This window comes from Onychostruthus taczanowskii, unplaced genomic scaffold (assembly GCF_017590055.1).
Source record: "Onychostruthus taczanowskii isolate IOZ18803 unplaced genomic scaffold, ASM1759005v1 scaffold121, whole genome shotgun sequence".
Taxonomy (NCBI): Eukaryota; Metazoa; Chordata; class Aves; order Passeriformes; family Passeridae; genus Onychostruthus; species Onychostruthus taczanowskii.
Window position 1 is genome coordinate 828,574 of NW_024498363.1, and position 22,715 is coordinate 851,288.

The window sequence follows — 22,715 nt, forward strand, 5'->3', positions numbered from 1 at the left end:
TTATCACTGTTTCTTATCCCAGGGATCATTCTGCACAGTGTTGCTATAAGAGTTCTCTTGCCTAACTACGTGAAAATTACCCAAAACTTTTAATGTTAACTCATTACTTTTGTTCTCCTCCATTTGCTGTGTTTCCTTGACTTCAAGGGAGAAAATGTGTGAACATTCAGGCATAAAATGCAAGGAATTGATGTATTCTTGGAACTATTCATGGACTGCCTTCTGCTGTCTTATGGACCAGTGGTAGATCACGAGTCTCAAAGTCAAAGCAGTCACAGAAAAAATCCAGGGTAGCATACCTGGTAGCAGCTGTGACTGCTGTGCTCAAGGAAAGGACACTACAGGGTCTGCCAGCCAGGCTTCTGAGGTGAGTCAAGTCAGCCTTGCACTCTGTTTGGACAGGGCTTTTCCAGAATGCCCAGTGGCGCCTTGTTCTGATCTGGCAAAAGGTCCTCAGCCCAGTAACTTCAGGACTCTCAAATAACTCCAGGGGAGATTTCTGAAGAAGAATTTTCTTTCACAGCCAAGTTAAGACAGTAACAGCTCAATGGTAGGCACACTTGGCTTGGAACCCCATTGACTCTTTCTTTCCAAATGAAGAAAGACCCTTCTAAAAGCAAGTGAAATTAGATAGCTGTATGGTTCACACACACATACACTTTTGTGTCCTACTAGCACTTATGCTGTTTAGCGTCTCAATTTGCTCTGCACTTTGCAAAAGCTGCATCCACAGAACTAAGTTAATCATCCACAGGACTGGGTGCAATATGAGCTGAGCTTTAAGTCCCAGATGCAACATTTGCCTTTAGAGAACTCTCCAAGTCCTCTGTTAAATAATATGCTCTGGTCTGCTTTGGGTATGATAATGGAAAGTCATGTAAATGCTTCTTCATTGATTTTTTATTTTTACTTAAGTATAAATGTTCCCTCAGTGGACCCTTTCCAAAAGTGTCATTTCAAGATCTTAAGCAGTATAAGAAATCAGATGTTACAGCACAGATGCAGGGCAGGCAGAAGTGCCAGGGTCTCACAGCCATTGACTGGGGCTCTCACAGTGGCCTAAGGTAGGTAGAGGTGTACTCTCCTGCCTCTGCATTTCAAGGAGAGGAAGCACTTGACCAACTTAAGTACTAATGACTAAGTCTAACTCTTGCAGCAAGACAAGGGCAGCTGTGTTTTTTCCGTGGAGGCAACTTCAGAAAATCTCAACCTGGTGTCTTTAAAAATCCCAGCCAGGATTAGGAAACTGAAAAACAAAGGAAGGAAAACCCACCTGAACTTTTTTTTTCTCCTAGGTTGGAAGATGAATTTACAATTAACATACAATTCTTCTATAGTTTTCAGATAAAATTCAGCAGCAAACAATGGATCTCATATTTTTTACACTATCTCCTTTTAAATTATTATTCTAAGATCAGAAAATCTGAACTGCACTTTTCACCACAATCCAGAGAAAAGGCCACTTAAATCTAACATTTGGTAAACAAATACTGTAACAGCATAAAAAGTTTTAGAGCCATCACTACCAGAGGCATTTAAATATAACTCACACTAATAAAGATTCTAAAGCAGGGCATAAAAATGCACACTTGAGTGCTGGAAGGTTCGGTCCCCAGTCAGCATTCTTGGGATTTGTGTGGGTAGCTTCTCTGATGGAAAGTATGAATTATGTATGCATGTTTTTCATCCATCAGTATAAGAGAAAACCTGTGCATCTCTTCAGGCTCCAAAATGTCCAGCACATACTTACAGTTTTTTGTCCTATATACCAACAGAAATTAAATTAAGCTGGCCTATAGTCTTTCTGTGCTGGCAAGTAATCCATCAAAAAAACAGTTTCTGTAACACTGCTTTTAGATCACAGTGTATTCTGATGCCAGGAACAACTGAATGTAAGTAGTACACGTGCATTTAAATGTGAGACCTAAGCAATTTTCTTGTATGTTACCTTTGACTTTGCTATAGCCAATGAGAGAAAATATATATATAGTGTACCTACTGTACATCCTTGTCAAGTAATAATAATTAGCCCATTTCTCCATGGGAAACCTTATGGGATGTGACTACAGTGCTGATTCTAGCACTCTGTGTATGTGCGTGTCTGATACTTTCATATGGCTGATTAATCTTTGATCTTTTGCACCTGTTACTCACACTACACCCAAAACATGTTAGACCTCATTGTTTAAGTAATCTCTTCCTCTTTTCTTTTTCTTTTTTCTTTCTGTGCTCTCTCCACTGAAGCTTGGATAAGGAGGAGGAAGAAAATTTTGATCCTGTTTGGCAAGTACTCACTAGAAACCATGTAAGCACTTAATCACCTTTAACCTCTAGTTCCAAAAGTCATATATAAGTAGAGGACTAGCTACCCATCCTTTGGTTGAGGAAGTGCTGGCCTGTATCATGACTCATAAGGTTTTTGTGGCAAATAAAATGGGAGACTTTCAGAATTTCATTTTTGTCCTTTTTCTGTTTGATGTCAGCAGGGAGTCCATATCACACATCCAGAACTAATTTCACAGCATTCCTAAGTCTTGCATTTCCCCCTACCCTCAATGCCAAACCATCTCAGGATTGCTTTCTGTTATAATTTGCAATTGCTTTTTGTTATAATTTTCATGCAACAGGCAGAGACAATCAATATTAGGCCTTAGGCAACAAATCTAGTTACAGATTAAAAAAAAATTGGAGGAAAGATGCAGCGACAAGAAAGCAGCACTGACTGAGCATGCTTCTACTGCAGCAGACAGAAAAGTAGTGGACGTACTGTAGAAGCTGGCCATTACGTAGTTTTGGCAGCGATCACCAGTAAATTCATTTGGGCACCTGAGAGGAAAAACAAACAAAAAAAAATGGTAGAGAAAAAAACAGAGAAAAGAGAAGAGGTGAATATATGCTAAGAAAGAAGCTCCTTCAGTGTGAACTGATATGACTTGGTGAGTTCACTTTCAGAAACTGAATCTCGGTTTAGCATGTCAAAATAGCTCAGGATGTTGAGAGCAAGTCATTTGCTCTGTGGAAATGTAAAGAAATACCCCCTGCAAAACCAGCCAAAACCAAACCAATCCAGATCAAAATGTGTTTCAAGATCTGAGACAGAAATTCACCATTCCAGAGACCAAGATTGGTTTTAGGATGCTCTTTCCACAAGGCAGCAAGGACACAAGATCTGTACATACTTATCTCCATGAGTTTGGTCTTTTAGGGTTGCACTTTGCTGCAGTCTCCCAAACAAGAAAACTGCCAGCGTGTGCAAAACAAATGCATCTGTGAATGAATGGAAAGATCAAAAATCACACAAACGAGAAATATTTTGGAGGTCAATAATGCCATGGTGTACAGATTGTACTTCAGAAAATCAGGTCACAAATTAGTGAGGCCGGTTCCAGCTGAACTGTGAAAACACCAAGTACTATTGATTTTGTTGCTGTAGTTGGGGAAGAAAGCAAAGTTCAGATTATTTTAACATACTTTCTTGGTTTTGGATTTTCATGGGCAGAGTTTCAGTACATCTTGCTCCAGTGAATCCAGGTTGGCACCTAAAGGGCAAAAACGTGATAAGCAATAGTACACCAAAACCACTGCACTAACAGACTTACATCTGCTGGTCTATGGAGTGCGAGTGCATTAAGTGACTTCCTGGCTGGGTGTTAGTGGCAAATGATCAGAAGAGAGGCAAGAAAGTGTAACCTTTCCAGAAGATAAAACTTTGCAAAATTTACAGCAAAAATCCATCAGAGGAAAAAAAAAACCAAAACATTTTTCCTTGTCTGTTTTGAAAAAGGTACAAGAATCATGGCTAGCAAAAATGTGTACCAGCTCACTGCTTATTCCGTCTCATGAAGGGCCCAGATTGAGTTCTTTTTTAAAACTTGCAACGCAGTGCATAACAACAATTTACATTGTTGCTTTCATTAGTCACATAAAATCTATGAAAATACCATGATTTTGTTATTTCTGTGATGGTACGTTGTGTCTTCTGGTAATTTGATTTGAGGAGGAATAGTTAGGACAGTGATCACCGAAAAGCCACAAAAATCCAAAAGGTGAGAAGACAACGTCAAGCCCAAGGGGAAGTATATTCAACATGGCTCACAAGAAGGTAAAATAAGTGAGTCCAGACAATAAGTAAAATGAGAGGGCAGAAGTGCTCTCAAGATTTTCAGCCCTGGAGTTGTCTGTCCTTCCAGTTTGTAAGCTCTTCTGCAGAAAACTTCAGTGCAGCTTTTTCCTTGACCATAGAGAAGGAATTTCTCTTCTATGATTTTCCCATCTTTTCTGCTGCTGCCTACCAATTCTTCCTTCACCTTCATACTCCATGCTGGGGCAGGGCTCAGGATCGCAAAATATCACCATAGACAGGCTTCCTGTGCTTCAGACTTAAGTGTGAACGACTGTCCACCATACTAAGGATCTACAGATTTCAATTTTTGCTCTTTCTCTTTCTTCTCGCCACTCTTACTCAGCATTAACCTGAAATTACCTGATATCTGCTCCTTGTGTGTTGCCTGTCTTTGTGATGCTTTCCATGAGTTTGCCATTGTGCAAGAAACTCCCACTTTTTCTCCTGCTGATGACATGGTGCTGGCCTCTTTTTCAAATTTCTTCATAATTTACTTGCCACTTGCTAAAAAGCCTTATTATTTGCAAATACTTGTTGGTCAGAAGAATCCTCCATCTCTTATATCCATCTGAGTTTCATGTGTGCTGAAAGCTGTCCCAGTATTTTAAATTCTGCATTTCCACAGTTGCCTCTAGCCCTAAAAACCAGGGATGCTGCCCTTACACAAGTGAGACTTTCAGAAAATCCCCTTGGCAAAGGATCAGTGTCAGGGAAAAACACTAGCATCTTGTTCAAACAAACCATGCAGGAATGATATTTGTGTAATAAAGATACATTTTGAGGATCCATAGATGATTATTTGAACCTGATTTGCTGTAATGATATACTTATCTATTAAGGAAGAGAGTTTAAGTTCTTCAGAGCCAAAGTCACCTCTTTTGGTGAGTACCCTGTGTGGAGAGATCACAGTCTCCACAGACATATTCAGCTGAGAAAAACACAAGGGTAATTCTGTTTTCAGAAGATGTTTTTGCTGGGCGTGACAGAAGACTTTTTGCAGCTTTGAGAGATAGCATTTTGATAGTTCTTTTGATAGAAAGCATTTTGATCTGTGTTACTGAATCAAGAATAAAAATATTTTGCACTACTGATCTTGATAAATGGCTGTCCCTGGAAAGTTGGCATTTGCGCATGCTTGGCTTTCAGTTCACAGGGTCCTTTACATTTTTGTCATCAGGCTAAATGCTACAAATTCCCAAGAACATGATTGAAAGCCTCATGTTTTCCTCCTGCCACTAGCTGCTGTTGGTTGGTTGCTTTGTCTGTACTGGTTTTCAGATGTTGGTGCAGCTGTGGAGGTGATGAAAACAACTTGAGCACTGGTATACACAATGCAAAAATCACTTCCAGACCAAGCAGGGTCAGCCCTGTTGAGATGGTGCCAAAACCAGCTCAGATGTGTTTATACTTGCTCTGAAACTATTGTTAGCAAATGGGCTGCAGCATCTGCCCTTGAGAATGAGCCCAGGGTGGGCCAGCTGACAGGAAAGCTGAGATGAGCCTCTCCACTTACGAAGATGTGTGAATGCTAAAGGCATTTTATTGCTCGGATGTGCACTGCAGCACTGTTTCCAGTTTGAAAGGTTGTTTCCTGTAGACTGTACTTTTACAATCAGCTTGCAATGGTGTCCTTTCCAAAACACCTTTTCCTACTCAAAGTTTTCAGACATTGCTTGTTGTGGCTTTTTTTCCTAGATCATTATCCATGCACCATTTTCCTTTAGGACAGTAGCAAAAATTGAGGTCAAACAACTTAGAGCAAAATGTATATGTTTGTGCTGTGAGAGCCTTGTAATTTCCTTTTTGCCTTAAAAAAGGCTACTTGAACCATTTATTTCTTGTATTAACTGGGCAAGACCAAAATAATGAACCACATGTAATAGAATAATTGCTTTTTTCCTTCTACACAAACTAGTTGCAAAGAGCAGAATTTGCATGTGTACAGTGGACACTTCTCAGAACACTGAACACATATCATCAGACTGTTTTTCATCAGGAGAGAAATGGCTGAATGGTTGGTATTCCCATTTCATTCACTGCCTACAAACAAATGCATTGTGGGAGAGAAATTTTTTTTTCCCATGGGAAGTACAGTACTTAGTAATCCATTTCACGGCCTAAGTAAGAACTAGTATTTCTATCCTGTCTCTTGAATGAATACTTCTGGAACTTCTGCTTGCAAACTTGCTGGTTTGAAGAAAATTCTGCCCATTTCTATTCTACAAAGAGGCCTTTACATGGAGACAGATGTAGAAAATGGTTATATCATTAAAAAGGGCATAATCCACTCTTTTGCTGTCAAGAAAAGCAGCAGCACATTCTGTTAAGACAGTAGCATTATTTTCATCCAGAAATTCCATTATAAATTTCCTTTCTTCAGTCATAACAAAACCTCTAGAAAAGATGATGTCTGCAAGTCGGAAATCAATTGGTCAGATTATCAAGACCTTCATGGCATGATACTTCAAAAGAACACTCCAAAAGTGTAACAGATCTTATATTCACACAGTTTTTTTCAAGTAAGAAGGAAATGCTAGGACTTTTGGTCTTAATTTTGCATTTATTGAAATTTTTTTCTTCAGTGAACCTGGGGATGCATTTCCAACAGAACAGAAATTACTTAGGAGTCTCAGTCTCATAGGAAGCCAGTAACATCTAGGCTTCTTAAGTCTATGAAGTTTTAAAAGGTGACTAGTTTTTACAAAGCTTCTGAAAATTTTATACACTAGTTTATTTAAATAGTCAAAGCTTCCTATTTCATCTGTCCTATTTTGAGAGTGTTTTACTCAGTGTTGGACCTTAATTAACATACGAGTGGGGAACATACATGCTACCACAGATGTAGCTGTACATTGCTTTACTATGTCTTCACACATCTCCTGAGCATTTCACATGGTTACCTCATGAAAGCAGGGAATTTTCTTGAAGTTCACACCAGTATCCAGAAAAGCAAGATCTGATCCTGTCTGGACCATCACTGTGTATTTAATAAAATTTTATTTTTTAATATATAGCCAGATTTTAACTGAAGGTGAATTTAGGATTTTTTTTTTTTAGTAGAATAGGGGATTTAAAAAAAAACAGAGATTACTTGGAAAATTCCATGGTTGTTTTGAATCTGAGTCATGTTTTTTTGGTTAGGGATAAAACCAATTTAGAATGATATGGCTCATGCTTTAGAAATTTTGTTTTTGCTCTCAACAGATGGACCATATGGAAAAATGTGAACTTGCTACTGAGGCAGAAATATGAAGAGCAAGTACCATATTTCAAGCATTCTGTTTCCACAAGCATGTTCTGAGAGTAGATTTGTTTTCTTAGAACAATGAAGACAATGTGTAGTGGTTAGATACCTATTATAGATAACTGGAATGTTAGAATAAAAAGTGGACATCTTTATTTTTAAAGAAGTAAGAAGAAAACTGTATTTTGTCCCTTCATTTTCCCAGTACACCCACTTTCAAATACTCACTTTTATTTATTATGTAGCTGAATTGCGTTGTTTTACTACACAACATAAAATTTTTGTTCTGGCAAGTATTAGAGGGCATAGCAAATGGCCCTGCAAAATAATGGTGGCCCTGACTGTTCTCAGGGTAAGAATTCTTCTCCACTGCCTTCTTGTAAATGAGATTCACCCTGTCTAAGTTTACAGCTCTGATGCTTTTTCCAAATAGGTCTTGGACCACCCAGACAGAGGCACATCTGCCAAATCTGGGACCCGCCTTTTCCTTGAAACACAGCCCCAGAATTAAAGGTTATTTCTTGTCCACATTAGGGAAAAACAGCCCCCACTTTACTCAAATGTCTCCAAGACATTTTATTAAAAAATTAGTCAGTCTGTAACATCATTACAGAACATACACAGATGTCTGAATTAAAATACAGAAGTCTTCATACCAGTGAAGATGGGATACCTCTGAAACTACCAAGACAATATTAATGATTAGCAAGCCTGCTCAATGCTCAGCTCTGCCATTCACTGGAGTTTTCTGAACAGTGTTTGGATAGGAAGTTGAAACACAGGCTCTTGTACATCTCTGGAGAGTCATAGCAAACTGCTCATCTTGAATGTTGGCTTACAACAACCATGTAAATTTAACCCAAATCTTTTTTTCTCTTTCTCAAAAAAGAATCCAACCCACAGCACATACAGCTTTTCCATATTCGCTTTAGCTAAAAAAGATCCTAAAATTCAATGGAGCATTCATTGCTTTCAGCACTACAGCAACCCATGAAAATCCAAAGCAAAACAAAGCCCATGATGTGCAAGTAACATCTTTCTATGAAAAAAAGAGGAAACTTGCAGGTAAACTAGAACATTGTGAGGTTTCGTGGGGATTTGTTGGCTTTTGTTTGTTTTCCTTTAAAAAACCCAAAGACCAAAAACCCAAAAATACCAAAAAAACCAACAAATACAGGAAGTCAATTTCTTCCTGGCCTAAAGAAATCATCTCAAACCTTCACCTAACTCACCTACCAAAGCTATCTTTACAATTAGTGCTTTTTAATTTTTAGTCCAAGGAGACTGAAAAATTATGCAGTTTCAGCAGATGACAGTCTTCACTAACCACTATCTCTTTGTCTGAAAACAGTAATATCCTCACAAAAGTGCACTCTTTTCACTCATCCCTCTTAGGTACCAAGGATGCTTCCCAATTTTTAAAGGTTGAGTTTCCTCTCAAGTTAGTGTGAAGAAGTCCCTATGACTAGTTCATCTTCAAGGGTAAAAGCTACATGACATGCTCTCAGATATGAGATAAACTCCAGTGCTGCAGCTCTTCATGGATGTTCTCTGATGCGAAGGACTACTGCAGGAGACCAATACAGCACAATCAGGACCTGAGAAAGGTGCACAAGCACCCCACTAAACAAAACTCATATGATTTCATGAATCAAGATCAGCACACAAAATAGTAACCTCTACCATGACCATGACACTAATTGATTTTATGCAATTAAAGACAACAACAGTTGTGAATCTGGTCTCACCAGAAACTGTTCGGTTATTACATCAGACAATTAAAATAACAGTTTCTTCTATACAAAGTGTAATATTCAATGCCGTTTCCACACCTTTTTTTTTTTCCCCTAAATGTGGAATATTTAGTTTACAATGTCTGTTTCATTTTTTCTAACACAATGTTCAAGTTGTGTTACTTTGTGCCATATAAACACCAATACAAGAAGTTGTGCTACCATCATGTAGATGTATCACCCAGTTAGCCTCTGCTTTGTTTCACATGCCTCTGTAGAACACAGAGGTTGTTCCTGGCATTCTTTCCACATCCACATGGTTAAAAAATGAAGAAATGCAAGTTCAGAAGAAGACATTTTTCAGGTGCTCCTCTAAAGAAAAAACCATTCTCCATCCACGGCTCCAACAAAAGAAACAAATAGGATTTCTTACCTGCACAGGTATCTTGGGGGGTTTGGGAGGTCTTTAACCATGTAGCACTCTCCCCCATTTACACAGAAGGCTTTCTGCTTTATGTCACATTTTGTGAGATGACTTGTCCCAGTTGTAGATGTGGAAGTGGCTGCAAAAGATAAGAATGAAAACACAGATCAGAGGTTGTTTTCCTTTCTGACTGGTAAGTGTACTTGTATATGAGGGAAGAAGTAAGCCTAGGGAGGATCTGGCAAGCCCTTTGAGCTCTCTATCTGCTGCTACCACAAGCACTAATCACTTGACCCTGTATTTTGTTGATAGCCAGAGAGTGGAGGAAGTGAAGGAACCCCACACTGGGAGGAAGTGAGGGTTTTCCTAGCCCTGTCCATGAAGTGGCCTAAAATTTTTGCAACACTCATATGAGTTTCCTTGAAAATGTGCAATTTATGTGCAGTAACTTTTACTGCATGAATTGCATTCAAGTGATTTTGGGGTGTGACAGTCATTACTGATTGCTTAGAGTCCAATAAAATATGGTCCTGGATGATATGTCCTCCTGGTATTGCCTTGAGGCAGGTATTTTTCAGTGAAGCTTAACCTGAAGCCCTGTGCTTATTCAAGAACTCAGTCCAGCCACTTCCTTCTCCCAAGAGAGGGCAAATGGCTAAATTCTGAGTGTCTCTTTCCTCGCTCATAAATGAGAGCTGTGGCTACCCTGGGTTGACTGTCTAGGAGGAAAAGAAAGGGGAGGTTGGAGGTTTTGTTCCTTCCTGCGCATATACAGCTGCCACCATTGTGTCCGCTGGAATCTTTGATCCAGAGGTCAGCCTAGCATCTCCTGCAGTTGGGCTCATCTGCTTGAGATGAGCATGAGTTTTTGGGACACCAGTGCTGCTAAACACCATTAGGTGTCTAAATTGCTATTAAATGAAAGTATCACCCTGACCACAGTGTTTTGTAGCTTACTCCCTGCTGCATTTAGGAAATATCTAGAGAAGGCAGGAGCATGGTTTATTTAGCAACCTTTAGGGAGGCTGCCAGGGAAGGATAAGCAAAAACAGCCTTAGGATTTGCCAATGTGATTTCTGTCAAGGATATGCTCTTCATAAGCTCACAGAAAGCAACTCAACTTATCCCCCCAAGGAGAGGGATAAGCCCCTTTGGTGGAGACAGTCTGTCCACATGGACTGCAGGTGAAGTTTAAACTCTTGACAATATGCCCATACATTTTAAATGGCTAAAACTAAGTGAAGTGACTACCTGCAAACTGTAAAAAGTGGTGGAGATTCTTGCATGATGTTTGTTCTTTCCAGACATACAGAAGTTAGGAATTTTGCTACTGTGATCAAAAAAATCCCAATATTTTTGTTTCTGAGAGACAGTTTGTACTGTGAGGTGAAACAATGCTGCTACCTATTGACTGATTTCACTGGGGTTGACTAGAAAGCTGCAAACACCTACAGAAAAGTTGTCTGATATTTGAAACCTTTTCTAACATAAAGCCACCCAAGGGGTATGCTTATAATAGGTGACGTGTGACATTCTACCATTTCCTACGCACACTATATCTGAAGAAAACATGGTTTTAGCAGATTAACTATGAGCAAATACCACTTATGCATTTCAAACTATAGTATGATACAATCCCTGTCACATTTAATTTTTATGCATTTTGCATTATCTTCCAGGTAAACACATTTTTAGCACTTGGTACTTGGGAGAGTGCACCACCTTGCCTTCTTTCTCTTTCTTCCATGCTGCCTTGCTTGTATGGGGTGCTCTCCTCTAACAGGCCAGAAAAAACCTTCTAGTGACCTCTTCCAAAACTGAGGCTCCCTCCTGCTTCTCACTTGCATCCACACATTGTGTCACCTCTCTACAGATCCTGATATCTTGACTGGGACTCTTAGTTTTAATGAAATGCAAACATGGAGCACAGATTCCTCTTAATAACACATTCCTTTTTCCTGGCCCCTCAAAGCATGATTTATATTCTCTCAGACCAGGATAAATTTATGTCTGGTCTAGGGGCAGGAAAAGGGGTCATGTTTTAAGAGTAGTCTGACACTCTTTCAGCTAGCACCAGTTCAAACAGACTTTGCACCCAATGTTGACAAAAGGCTGGCCTACAGACTGCCATCCGCTCAGCAGTGAAGGGTCCTCTGTGTTTGATGTCAGAGGCTTGACCACCATCCTTGAGGACCTCCCCTCCCTTAAGATGGGGAGATTTCCCTTGTAGAAGAGCCTTTCTTTCTCTGCTGGTTTGCAAGGAGCCTGGATTATTATCGTAAAGGAGATGCCTGACATGACAGGCTGTGTCATACCATGTCCTAGGATGTAACAATGTGGGTAAACAAATTCCATCTGTACAGCTAATGCATACTTTGAAGCCTTTGTGAGTCTCAACACACAAACAATATTAAGCTTATCACTGTTCATAAACTATCCATCCCTTAATAAAGGAAACACTTCAAGCTGTGAGCCAAATACCCTGAGGATGTCCCTGAGCTCAGAAAGTTAGTGCATTAATTTGGAAGGGGGAAACCAGCAATATTGTCTGCAACATATTTGAAAAAAAAGAAACCCCATCATTTTGCTACCCTGCTGGCTAAAGTAATGTTTTAAATTGAACATTGAAGGTAGATGCAGTAACAAGCGGACTTGTAGCTGTCTGTAATTGTCCCATAATCTCACCTGCTTTTTCTTTAAGCAGAAATTCAATCAAAACCAGGACACCATGGAGTTTCAAAGTTAACAGTGATTTCCCAACTGATATAAGTCAGATTTGGACAGCAGCAATTGCTCTGAAGTGATTACTAGAGATGGGAATAATCTGCAGCTCTCAGAGGAATCTCATGAGACAAGGGCTTCACATATATTTGTGAGGAGTATCTTCACCCATGTTTTGGGCATACATGTTCAAAACTGTTGTATAAGAATTTTCACAAGAATTTTCTCTGCATTACTGATCTGCTGGCACCATAGTCCCTGTCTGCCTGAGCTTTGTAATGAGTTGAGGGGAGGAAAAGGTCTCCAGGAGTTAGTTCTGACATTAATTTTTCTTTGCAAAGCATGCAGAGTTTTTATGGCATATGGCCAGTATTCAGTGTATGCACTGTAAGCCTACTTTGCCAATTAAACACAAGAAACACTAACTATGGTTTTGGGTTTCACCTAAAGCCACATAACGGAAAAAATGTTGTGTTTCAGAGCAGGTGTTCATCAGAGTCCATTTCATACAGTCCATAACTAGACCCAAAATATGGCCTTTCCATACATCTCTAGCAGACATGGTCTTGGATGATGTTTAGTGGCAATGACCAGCAGTGATGAGGTAAAGCACACAGCTGTACAATGTGTATCTGTACACTGTTACTTCTCCACATAGTCAAAACTTGTACCTACTTTCTTTTTTGTAATGTTTTCTTCAGCTATATAAGCACAAGAGAGAAAAACTGGTTTTTTCTAACTCAGCTTACTGCAAGGACTAAGTTACACACATCACAGGTAAATCACAATTTGAAAATGTCATGCATGAGAGAATACCTGAAATCACTGCATAGTTTACCTTCCCCTCTCCCTTCCCTGAAGGCAGAAACACCATATTTAAAAAAGCAACTGCAGGCAGTGTGAGCAAGGTCACTACTTGTAAAGCAAATATTCACTTGGCTCTGAAAAACAATGAGATCAGCTCCCATCCATGGGAATTGCCTAAAGACATTAACAAGAAGAAAAATAGAAGCCATTCCATTTTACAAAAGCAGCTCTCTAAAAGGCAAATTACTGTTGTAAAACTACCTTAGGTTCATTTCATGTCAAGCAGACAAAACTTCATGTAATTCTGTTCTTACCTGGGGAATCTCTGATCCTTTTTTCCTGGTCTGAAACAGAAAAATGTATTCTCTTTCTCTCTCTTGCTTTCCATAAACCCCCTATGATGTTTAGCAGCTACAGCACCAAGACTCCCAGACCCTGCACAGACTAGACAGTCCACTGAGAGGAACCCTAAGGGATCTCTTACTCAATTCAGACTAAGAGGGAAGAGCTTTGCAACCTAAACAGAATAGTATCCATGCCTCTTTGAATTGAGTTTCTGCAAAGGTGGTGTAAAATCAGAGGACACACTCAAAGTCATACAAGGTAACTAGTGAGATGCTTATGACTCAATGGAGGCAAAGTGGCATTTGCAGCACAAAGGAAAGTTTGCCATTTTCACTGGAAGGCCACTTACTGGGGATAAATATTTCACCTTATTGGACTGCAAATGGACACCTTTCCAGTCTCCTTTTGTGAACCTGTGGCTCATGCTGGTGATGAGAAAGGGAGCTGCATGGAGTGAAGGATGGACCGAGGTGGAGAAGGAGGCGCACACACACATGCTTTGGGACAACAGAGTGTCTGCTCCCAGCTGAAAGCCAGTTTCACTAACTCATATTCCTACACTTGAAGTTCATTCATTTCTTTGAAAGCACAGTCCAGCTCCCTCTTGACTTGCTGATGTGCATCCCTAGCTGCACATCAGATGTTGATTCCCTGCGTAACCTTGGCTGTAGCATTTAATTCCTCTGTATCTCCATGAAACCACCTACATTTTCTTCCCGCTGAGTACTGAGCCTCTTCAACTCACTCTGACTTTCCTGATGAATCCAACTTGTAAGGTACTTACAGTACAGAAAACCTTGGCGTTTCTGTACTGCACTGACTGAGTAAAGCTACTGGTTCCAGTGTAACTGTGAGCAGCAGAACCTATATGGGTGCCTTCAAGGAGAAGAGAAGCCAAAACCTGAGAGCAATCAAAAATTAGGCCATTTCTGAAGAGACAAGACCTTCCATTTTACCAGGTGTTTAAAAAGATGTATTTCATACAGTCCTTCACACTTAATTGTTTCAGACCTGAAACTGCATTCATGTAGCTGTGAACATACCAAAGGTTTAAAAAAACAACCAACACCAAGAGATAAACACCAGAGGGAAAAACCCTCCAAAACAACCAAGTCTCCGTATGAGATATTTACAGTCTATTTCATGGGGCTGCTCAGAATTTTTCACATTGTTTTTGTGATTTAATACCCTCAACTGGCTGCTCAATCCAGTTAAAATTTTTTTTCAGCTTCTCTCTTCACAAATAACATGCAGTGTAACAGATTCCTGGGACCTCCACAGGAGAGGAGGATCTGTTCAGCCAGCAGCTGGAATTGAGTGCTTAAAACTTAGCAGAATTGTTCTCTGGCCCTAAGATAGTACTTTCTCACTTTGGCACTATCTCTATGAAGATCAGGGCCAGCAAGAAGGAAACAGGAAATCGCCGGGTCTGCAAGATAGAAACTTCAGGAAAGATTGAGAGCACATAAACTCTTGCTGAACCAAGGCGGCATGTCTCTCTTCCCCCTGTGTCACGGACTCAGTGGTGGTTTCCTTTCACAAATCCAACCTTAGCAAAGCAAAGTAAAAAAAAAATAATTAAAAAAAAAGAAGAAAAACAAAGCACAAACGCTTCAGCTTGCTGCACCACCCGATCGCTTCCTCCCCGATAGGCCAACAGACTGACCCAGTTGGCAGGCGCGCGACTGGGAGACCTGCACAGCATCTGGCTCACCACAGAAGGTCAAGAGGTGACACATGCTAAACACTGCTGATCAAGAACAATTTTTGTTTGCTTCATTTAACTTTGAGATGGTAGAAAGCATGGGCACAGACACATGAAGTTCACAAGTTGTTAGTAAGGATATGCAATTACTGCTTGCAGAAGAAAGTTTTCAGAAGAAGGGTGGAAAACACAGGCTGCGGAAGAATACTAGTGAATGCAAAGACTGGTTGAAACTGAGCTTTGAGACAAGGCATAGTTTTTCACTGCCATGAAAGATGTCAGCTTGCACTTGAGGGTGGTGTGATAAGCGAAAGGTTTGTAAGAGCCTTTAGAAAACTTTCCCCACCTGGTGAAGGGAGACATGAATGGTGAAACACAAGGCAGTGACAGACCAGAGCATCACAAGAGGAAAAATGTGTGTGTGGTAGGAAGGGACAGAAGGTAAAGAAAAGAAAGGAGGCACAGAGGAAATATACATAGATTGGACAAATACAGGAAAAACAGGTCTAAGTGCAGGAATGCTAAACTGACAGGAAGTGGTCAGACAAGCCAGAGAAGGAAGTGCTCTTACTATTGAGAGACAGCCTTGCAAGTGCCAGGAATGGGTGGGAGGGTCTGAAAATTTAGAGACCTTAGATTAAAGCAGACAGCAGACAAGGAGCTGAATGCACAGCTCATGATACAATCAATGTTATCCAGTGAGGAGTCCTTTGATGCACTGGAGAACATCCCATCATGTAGAAAAACCTGAGTGAAGGTTTTAGGAAAGTACTCCTTGTTTTGGAGGCCACAAGGCCTCTTTTCCATGTTCACTGTGCAGCAAGGTAAGGTACATAACTTATTAGTCTTGAAGTAATGGGCTGAATAATGGGCTGAGTCCATGCTAAACAACCATTAATACATTTGCTAGGAGGTGCTTCATCATGTGTGTCTTACTCCTGTGTATCTCACAGCTCTTCTACAGAGCTCTGAAAGGTCTCTTCAGGCTGCTGATCACCAAGGCAAATGCAGAGGAGACTGTTGAAACTGAAAAGGAGATTTAGAGTGGTGGTGGAGCTTCACAAAGCAAGAGCTGCCTTGGTTGTCCAGTTCGTCTCCTGTTGGCCCTGCTCCCAAGGGAGTGATTACACTCAGAAGAGAAAACAGCTATTGGACAGGTGAGAAGCCATCTTCTGCTCAGTGCCAAGGCATAGGTACCAACCTCAGGAGAACTGACTGCACCAAATCATTGGGCAGATCAAGTTTTTCCGTTGTTGTCATGACCCTGTCTAATCAATAAGAAATGTGCTATTGCAACCATCTGCAGCTGCATTGCAGCCTGGAGAAGTGACTGATTGGATGTATATGGAAATCAAACTGCTGGCAGGAGGACTGGACTCCAGACAGTAAAGCAGAGAACTTAGGCTCTTTTCTCAAGTTCCAAATGTCCTGGTTCTGCAAGGCAGTGTGGGGGCCACCCTAATCCAAACAGCATCATTTCTGTATAGAGCAAACCACCATATCCAAAGGTTTTAACTAAAGAAGACTTTTCACCTAAAAAGAAGAGAAGAAGAACCTTGACAGAACTGAAAGGACAAGCACACAAAGACTATGAAGATTATGAAGACAGATTGTTGTCCTTCAAGAAAATGTCCAGAGGGAATCTGAACATTATCTTAAGGCCCTGCCAGCTACCCAAATTCAACTGCAGATTTGGCAGGGCAGCAAGCTTCCTGAGAAATGAGACAGCAAGTTCAGCTATACTACCACTGCTTTCCCTGCCTCAGGATGCAAACTCTGGATTTTTTTTTTTTCTCTATTCCATTCCACATGTGATGCTTTCTGTGAGGGTTGATCATTTAGCTCACTTGTGCTGTAACCAACATTCAATTACTCAAACAAATAATGGTAACAAATCTAGGTCTGATTAGTTGCAGTTAGATTCAGCCCAGGTAGCTCTGCTGTCTTACTCCTCCTGAAAGTTACTGTGGCAGAGGATTGTATTACAGATTCCATCTGGTACCATCAAGTTTGCCCTAATGGGTATGTAGTGATACTGACATAACTACTTCCTTATCACATTGAGTACTGAAATAATTTCATTCCATTATAACATAGTCAGTCAAAATCTATTCTTATTCCTCTTTCCTCTGTAGGATTTTTCTTATTAATTCCAAGTAACCAATTATACTTGTGCAGATCATTGCAAAATGTCTTTACCTCTTTAGCTCTATCTACTCACAGAGAAGCAGGGATAATAAAGACTATTTAGCGGCTTATGAAAGAAAGTCTGGAAGCTTTTTATTACAAATTAGGTTTCATATAAATTCAACATGATAATCCCTGTCATGAATCCTCTTTCAGGAAAGCACTGCAGCAAGAATATAACTAAAAGTGAGCCAATAAGCCCACACAAATTTGAAACTGCACTCAAGCACTTGCTTAATTTATTGTCACATTCACTTTCGTGTTTCCCCGTGTGTCTTTGTTAAGTTTTTCTGAAGGAGAATGGATTTCAGCATGGTGCCTTAAGTGTTTAGCCTTGTTGAAAGCAAGATTTACCCACTGAAATACCTCATGTTAAATGAATTGGCAAGAGGAGGCTGTGTCTGCAGCCTTTCCTTCAATAATTTTAAATGCCCAGTCCAGGATTCTTAAGCACCCACTAATCTGTCTCCTACTGCCTACTCTGCAGTGAAAAACACATAGGTTACTAATTCCACAATGAAACAAGCTTTCATGGACTTTGAAGTACATCTTCAAAGTCATTAAAGACACACTCCCTCCCCATGCTCCCATCCCCAAGGCACGGAAGACTCTCTGCTGCTTTCCTTGTGGTCATCTGCTTCAGGGAGGTGGTCATGAGAGGAAGCCTCTGGAAATGTGAGGCATGAAAGGGATGTGCTAAACCTGAAGGCAATGGAAGCTCAATCTCTTCAACCAGCCTGAGATCCCTGGGTGGTGGGGAAGAGCAGAGTAGCAGAGATCAGCATCTAAGATATAATTGTAGCCCCTGTCACAAGCTGTGACACAGACTAGTGCAGAAATATGCCTTCAGTTCTGAGTTAAAGATACAGCAAAGGCAACTTCTCTAGAAAACACAAAGGGTTGCTCACAGGTTGCCAAATATATCTTTGATATCTTTGATAAGAAAGCATTACAAGAAAGGATTCCCAATAAACAGGCAGGTATGAAGACTAGCAAAGAACAAGGATGCTTATCAAAGACAGCTTCCTTTCTAATGCACTCGATTTATTTGTCAGTTTACCTGGATATTTGTATCACACCAGAGATTTCCATGGCCTTCGATTTTTTACTTTTTTTAAAATTTAAATTTCCTGTACAATTCAAAACAAAGTTCGGAAATACAACCTGTAGACAGGAAGACAGGCTTTATTCTCTTGCTGTTAAAAATAATACCTCAACTTGAAATGAGTCAATTCCCTTGGAAAAAGGTATGATAAAATCTCAGACAGAGCTGTTAGGTCTCTTATGCAGGTTCTGCTACAGGTTCCAGTCTTCTGTCCTCCTTGGAAATTGCTCATTGAGACCACAGAGAAAAATCCTCTCTGGGTGGCTGCAGAGGGAAATTTTGACTGTGTTATCCACCAGCATAGCCATGGGACCCATTGTTTCTGAAGAATACAGAGTTACCACTCCCCTGTTTGGAATTTCTCTCTCCAGAGAAGAGTGGTGGAGAGAGACATTATTAGGTTATGCCTTGCCAAGATCCTTTGGACTCTTTAAGCAGGGTTCTTTCATTGCAAACTGTCAAAGGAGTTCGAACTCGTACCAAAGACAGAGCTTTCTGCAGCAAGGGAACCTTTTCTCATTTCCTTCCCTAATTTCCTGCCTGGAGGTATGAAATTGTCACTGTTTATAGTGCTGCTAGAGAATGAGCGTGTGTGAAGTGGCACTCAGGGAAATCATACTTGTGACAGTAAAAAGACAAACAAGAATGGCCTAGAAAACATGACTACTAGGGCAAAGCAGAAAGATTTCAGGTTGGCTAGCCTGAAAGAATTTTTTTTCATAACTGTGTAGTGTAGTCCTGGTGGGACTGACTCCCACAGGCTTCCAAGGATTGCGTGATGTGTCAGGAGCAGTCACATTAGCAGGCAGCAGCTCGGTGTCCTCAGTGAACCCTGCCAGGACCTCAGTGAACTGCTGCAGACGGCAGCTGCGACTGCAGAGGAGCAAGTTCTTACACCCAGACCAGTCCTGACAGTCTGCTCTCTGTCCCCTGCCCTCACTCCTGCCACTTCTTCCACTGCCTGCATTAAAAAGTGTGCAGTAGTTCACCTTGGGCTCACTTGCAGCAAAACTTCAGAAGTTACTGCAAGAGCAGTGGAATGCTGTCCGTTACATCTGCTGTCAATTTGGGTTTTCTAAAAAATGAATATAGTAGTATAGTTGCAACAGAAAGGACTACCTTCGATCTATCAACAACACTGTTTGTTCTGACATTATTTTTTTCACCTGCTAACCTTATTTTATTCAGCTGTTTTTTTTCTACAGTTAAGCTGTATTTTAATGTGCTGATACAGTAATGCCATTTAATCAGTTCCTGTTCTCAAGAAACATCAGAGAGGACTATGCAATAAACATGTTACTGTACCAGACAGTTTTCAAATGTTTATGAAAAGGTTGAAATTTTTTTCACTTAAAAAGAAGCACATGAAAACAAGCTTAACATCATTTTTCTAGCCTCTAAAAAACAGTCTAGTAACAATCACTGCAGAAAAATAAAATGTGTTCTTGTTAAGAATAAATGGCACATTTCCTCCAGCAGTTAATTTCTACAATCTGGTTATAAATCTGTCAAAAATCAGATTTATAATGAAATGCTAACAGATTCCAGGCAATTGCTGTGTTAATAGAGCCACTTACATACCCATGTATTCATGCAGATACAGACCTGCAGAAAGGATGGATACGCAGGAATGAGAAAATGGTTCAACAGCCTGATCAGGAGAAGACAGGCTCCACTGAAGGAGAACACACAGTCCAAAGGAACATCATACTTTCTACAGAAAGCAATGATTTTTGTCCAGCTAAGGGAGGAAATGTGGCAACAATGCATTCAGACACATAGCCAAAAGAACTGCCCTGTGTACATGTGGCAGTTGCCTTTCCAGCACAATGTGAGTTGCTAAGGCAGTCCTATCGTTGGTTCTTGCTCTTCAGTTTTAAAAGGGATTCTTTGCTGGTATGGAGAATCTCATGTACAAGGAAAAGTTGAAAGAACTGAGTTGGTCAGCCTGGAGAAGAGAAGGCTTCAGGGTGACCTAACTGTGGCCTTCCAGTACCTGAAGGGAGCCTACAGGAAAGATGGAGGCTCACCTTTCTTCTGCAGACTGAGCCTAATCTCTAAGGTTCCTTGTAGAAAACTGTTAGTGCATGTGGTACCCTACCAACGACCTTCCAAGCACTCCATTTACTCACAATTTTTTGAGCCATTTGGTATCAAAATGAAGTATATTTTCATTAGTTAATGTTTAGGTGGGTTTGTCTTTAAATCTTCTTTCAGTCTACAGCTGAACTGTTATGGTTTCTCAACTGACCCATCCATTTTGTAGTGCCACGAGGTGTACATTTAAGAAAGAAACCTGCTGAGGGGAAGCTTGAGCATCAAATGTGTCACCACCTCTTGCAGGTGACTCAGAAAACTGCTGTCCACCACCCTGCAAGAGAGACCCTGGGCATTTCCCTCATCTCACTGATTGTCAAATAGCATTATTCCATGGGTTTCAGCCAGCAATTTGGGCTAAACAAAGCCCAAAAGATGACCCAAAGACTGGAAGAGAATACAACACCTGGGCCCAGCAAAACTTGGTGTTCTTTACACGAAAAAGCAGAATGTGCTTCACATGTTACAGTTATTGGGCAGATGTACCAACCTAAGGAGAGAAAGAGAGAGAGAAGCTCCTGAAAGTCTTGCAGACAGGACAGAAATTTTGTACAAATCAATGAAAAGGGAAGCTACCAAGTGTTCAGGGCCAACATCATAGGCGAATGCTTGACAGGGACAGCAGTGGAGCTCTCCTGAGGATACAGAGGATGCAGGCTTTTTTAAAAATAGTATCTTCTAATGTGAGGTAAAACAAGATCAACAGTCGGAGCTGTTTAAAAACCCCGAGACAATCTTAAAAACCCCCGAGATTACTTTAGAACAGCAGGATATCTATATATCTATATATCTATATATCTATATATCTATATATCTATATATCTATATATCTATATCTATATATATATATATCTAAAAATAATTCACTAGGTATCTTTATTGTTTTGTTGATAAGCCTTTGAGCTTATCTTGCATTGCTATCCAAACATCTAGACTTTCCCTTTTTCCTTCCAAGTGAAAGCTAAAATGTAGCTTGAAGAAGGAAATAAATTTTCAAGAGATTTTGTCTATGTTGTGTGCTGGTTGCACTAATTCAGCATTTTACCATAGCCAGGAAAACATTGCAATCCATTTCAAACTGCCTGTAAATATTGCTTTCAAAGTTTCCTTGGCTGCTGTACTCAATAATGATGCAGATTGAACTGTAAGGAGCACATTACCAGCCTGTGAAAGGATAAAGGACTTAGTAATGGCCAATTTCTGTTACTCTTACAAATTTTGAGAGAAGGTTGAGCCTTTTAACAAAAAAGTAGTAAATGGTTGATTTTCTCCAAGGTTGGAAAGACTGAGGGAGAAAGGACTAGGATGCCAGCCTGGCATGTGTGGCAGTCTTGTGGCTGCGCCCAGGCATCATATCTCTGTGCTGCCAGAGCTGCTGCTGTTGGCACAAGGCTGCACCTGAGACCTGTGGGAGCTGCTTTTGGGGAGTGGTGCCTCTTCCCTTTCTGCTGCCAGCCCTCTCCTGCAGCCTTCCTTACCAATCCGCAACCTGCAGAAACTCAGCAAGCTTCCTGGCACAGAGATCTCAGTAAACATAAATTAAGAACATCACTTCTAGCCTAAACCTGTGTTTTAAAGGATGCATTTCCTTGCTGGAAAATACTTCAAGGTCAGTGAAGACAAGTCAAAGTTTGAGTATGTCAGGGCAAAACAGAATGATTTTTCTTTCTTCAGGGTGATTCTCTTACAGTCAAGCAAAGCTGACTTCATGTCTTTTCCAACTTTCCTCTTGTATCAGAGGCCTATGTCAGCTGTCTGTCTTATTTAACCTTGGTCAGCAGGACACAGATAGTGCTGTGGCAGACATTGCTGTCTTCCTCCACTCACTGAACACTGCTTCGTTACACCAAAGCCATACATTTTGTTACTGGCAGCAGCCACATCATGGAGGTAATGAAAGCCCTGTGTTGGTAACATGCCCATGGTGAGCAAAGTCACATGGCTTGTGCAATCTCTTACTCTCACAGTGCTGTAGATGTGACCTCTGGATGCCATTAATTTTCCATGGCCTTTATGAAATTCACTGAATAGGATGAAATTGCATTTTGCAGCGCAAATAGTCTGCTTCAAGACAAAAGGGCAAACAGTGCAGGAGAATTTATCTGCCAAAGTCACTTATAACTTGAATGAAATAAGAAATTGATGCTACTGAGGGAGGGGGAAGGGAGACAGAGACATCTTCTGTCTGATGTTTTTCATGATTTCTCTGCCTTTCTTTACATTT

The 22,715-nt window shown here is 40.5% G+C and overlaps 1 protein-coding gene across 4 annotated transcripts in view; it reads right to left on the minus strand.

The window, feature by feature from the left end:
• The window catches only part of NRG1 (neuregulin 1), a 170,585-nt gene that overhangs the window by 17,762 nt on the left and 130,108 nt on the right, over window positions 1-22,715 (minus strand). For 3 of the 4 annotated variants that reach the window (XM_041395911.1, XM_041395910.1, XM_041395907.1), the window contains 2 exons: window positions 9,534-9,663; window positions 2,768-2,826 (listed from right to left, as the gene is read on the minus strand). In XM_041395911.1, coding sequence (XP_041251845.1) covers window positions 2,768-2,826; window positions 9,534-9,663 — 189 coding nt within the window. Of the gene's footprint in view, window positions 1-2,767; window positions 2,827-3,471; window positions 3,540-9,533; window positions 9,664-22,715 lie in introns of all 4 variants that reach the window. The other variant, XM_041395908.1, reaches the window with a different exon arrangement.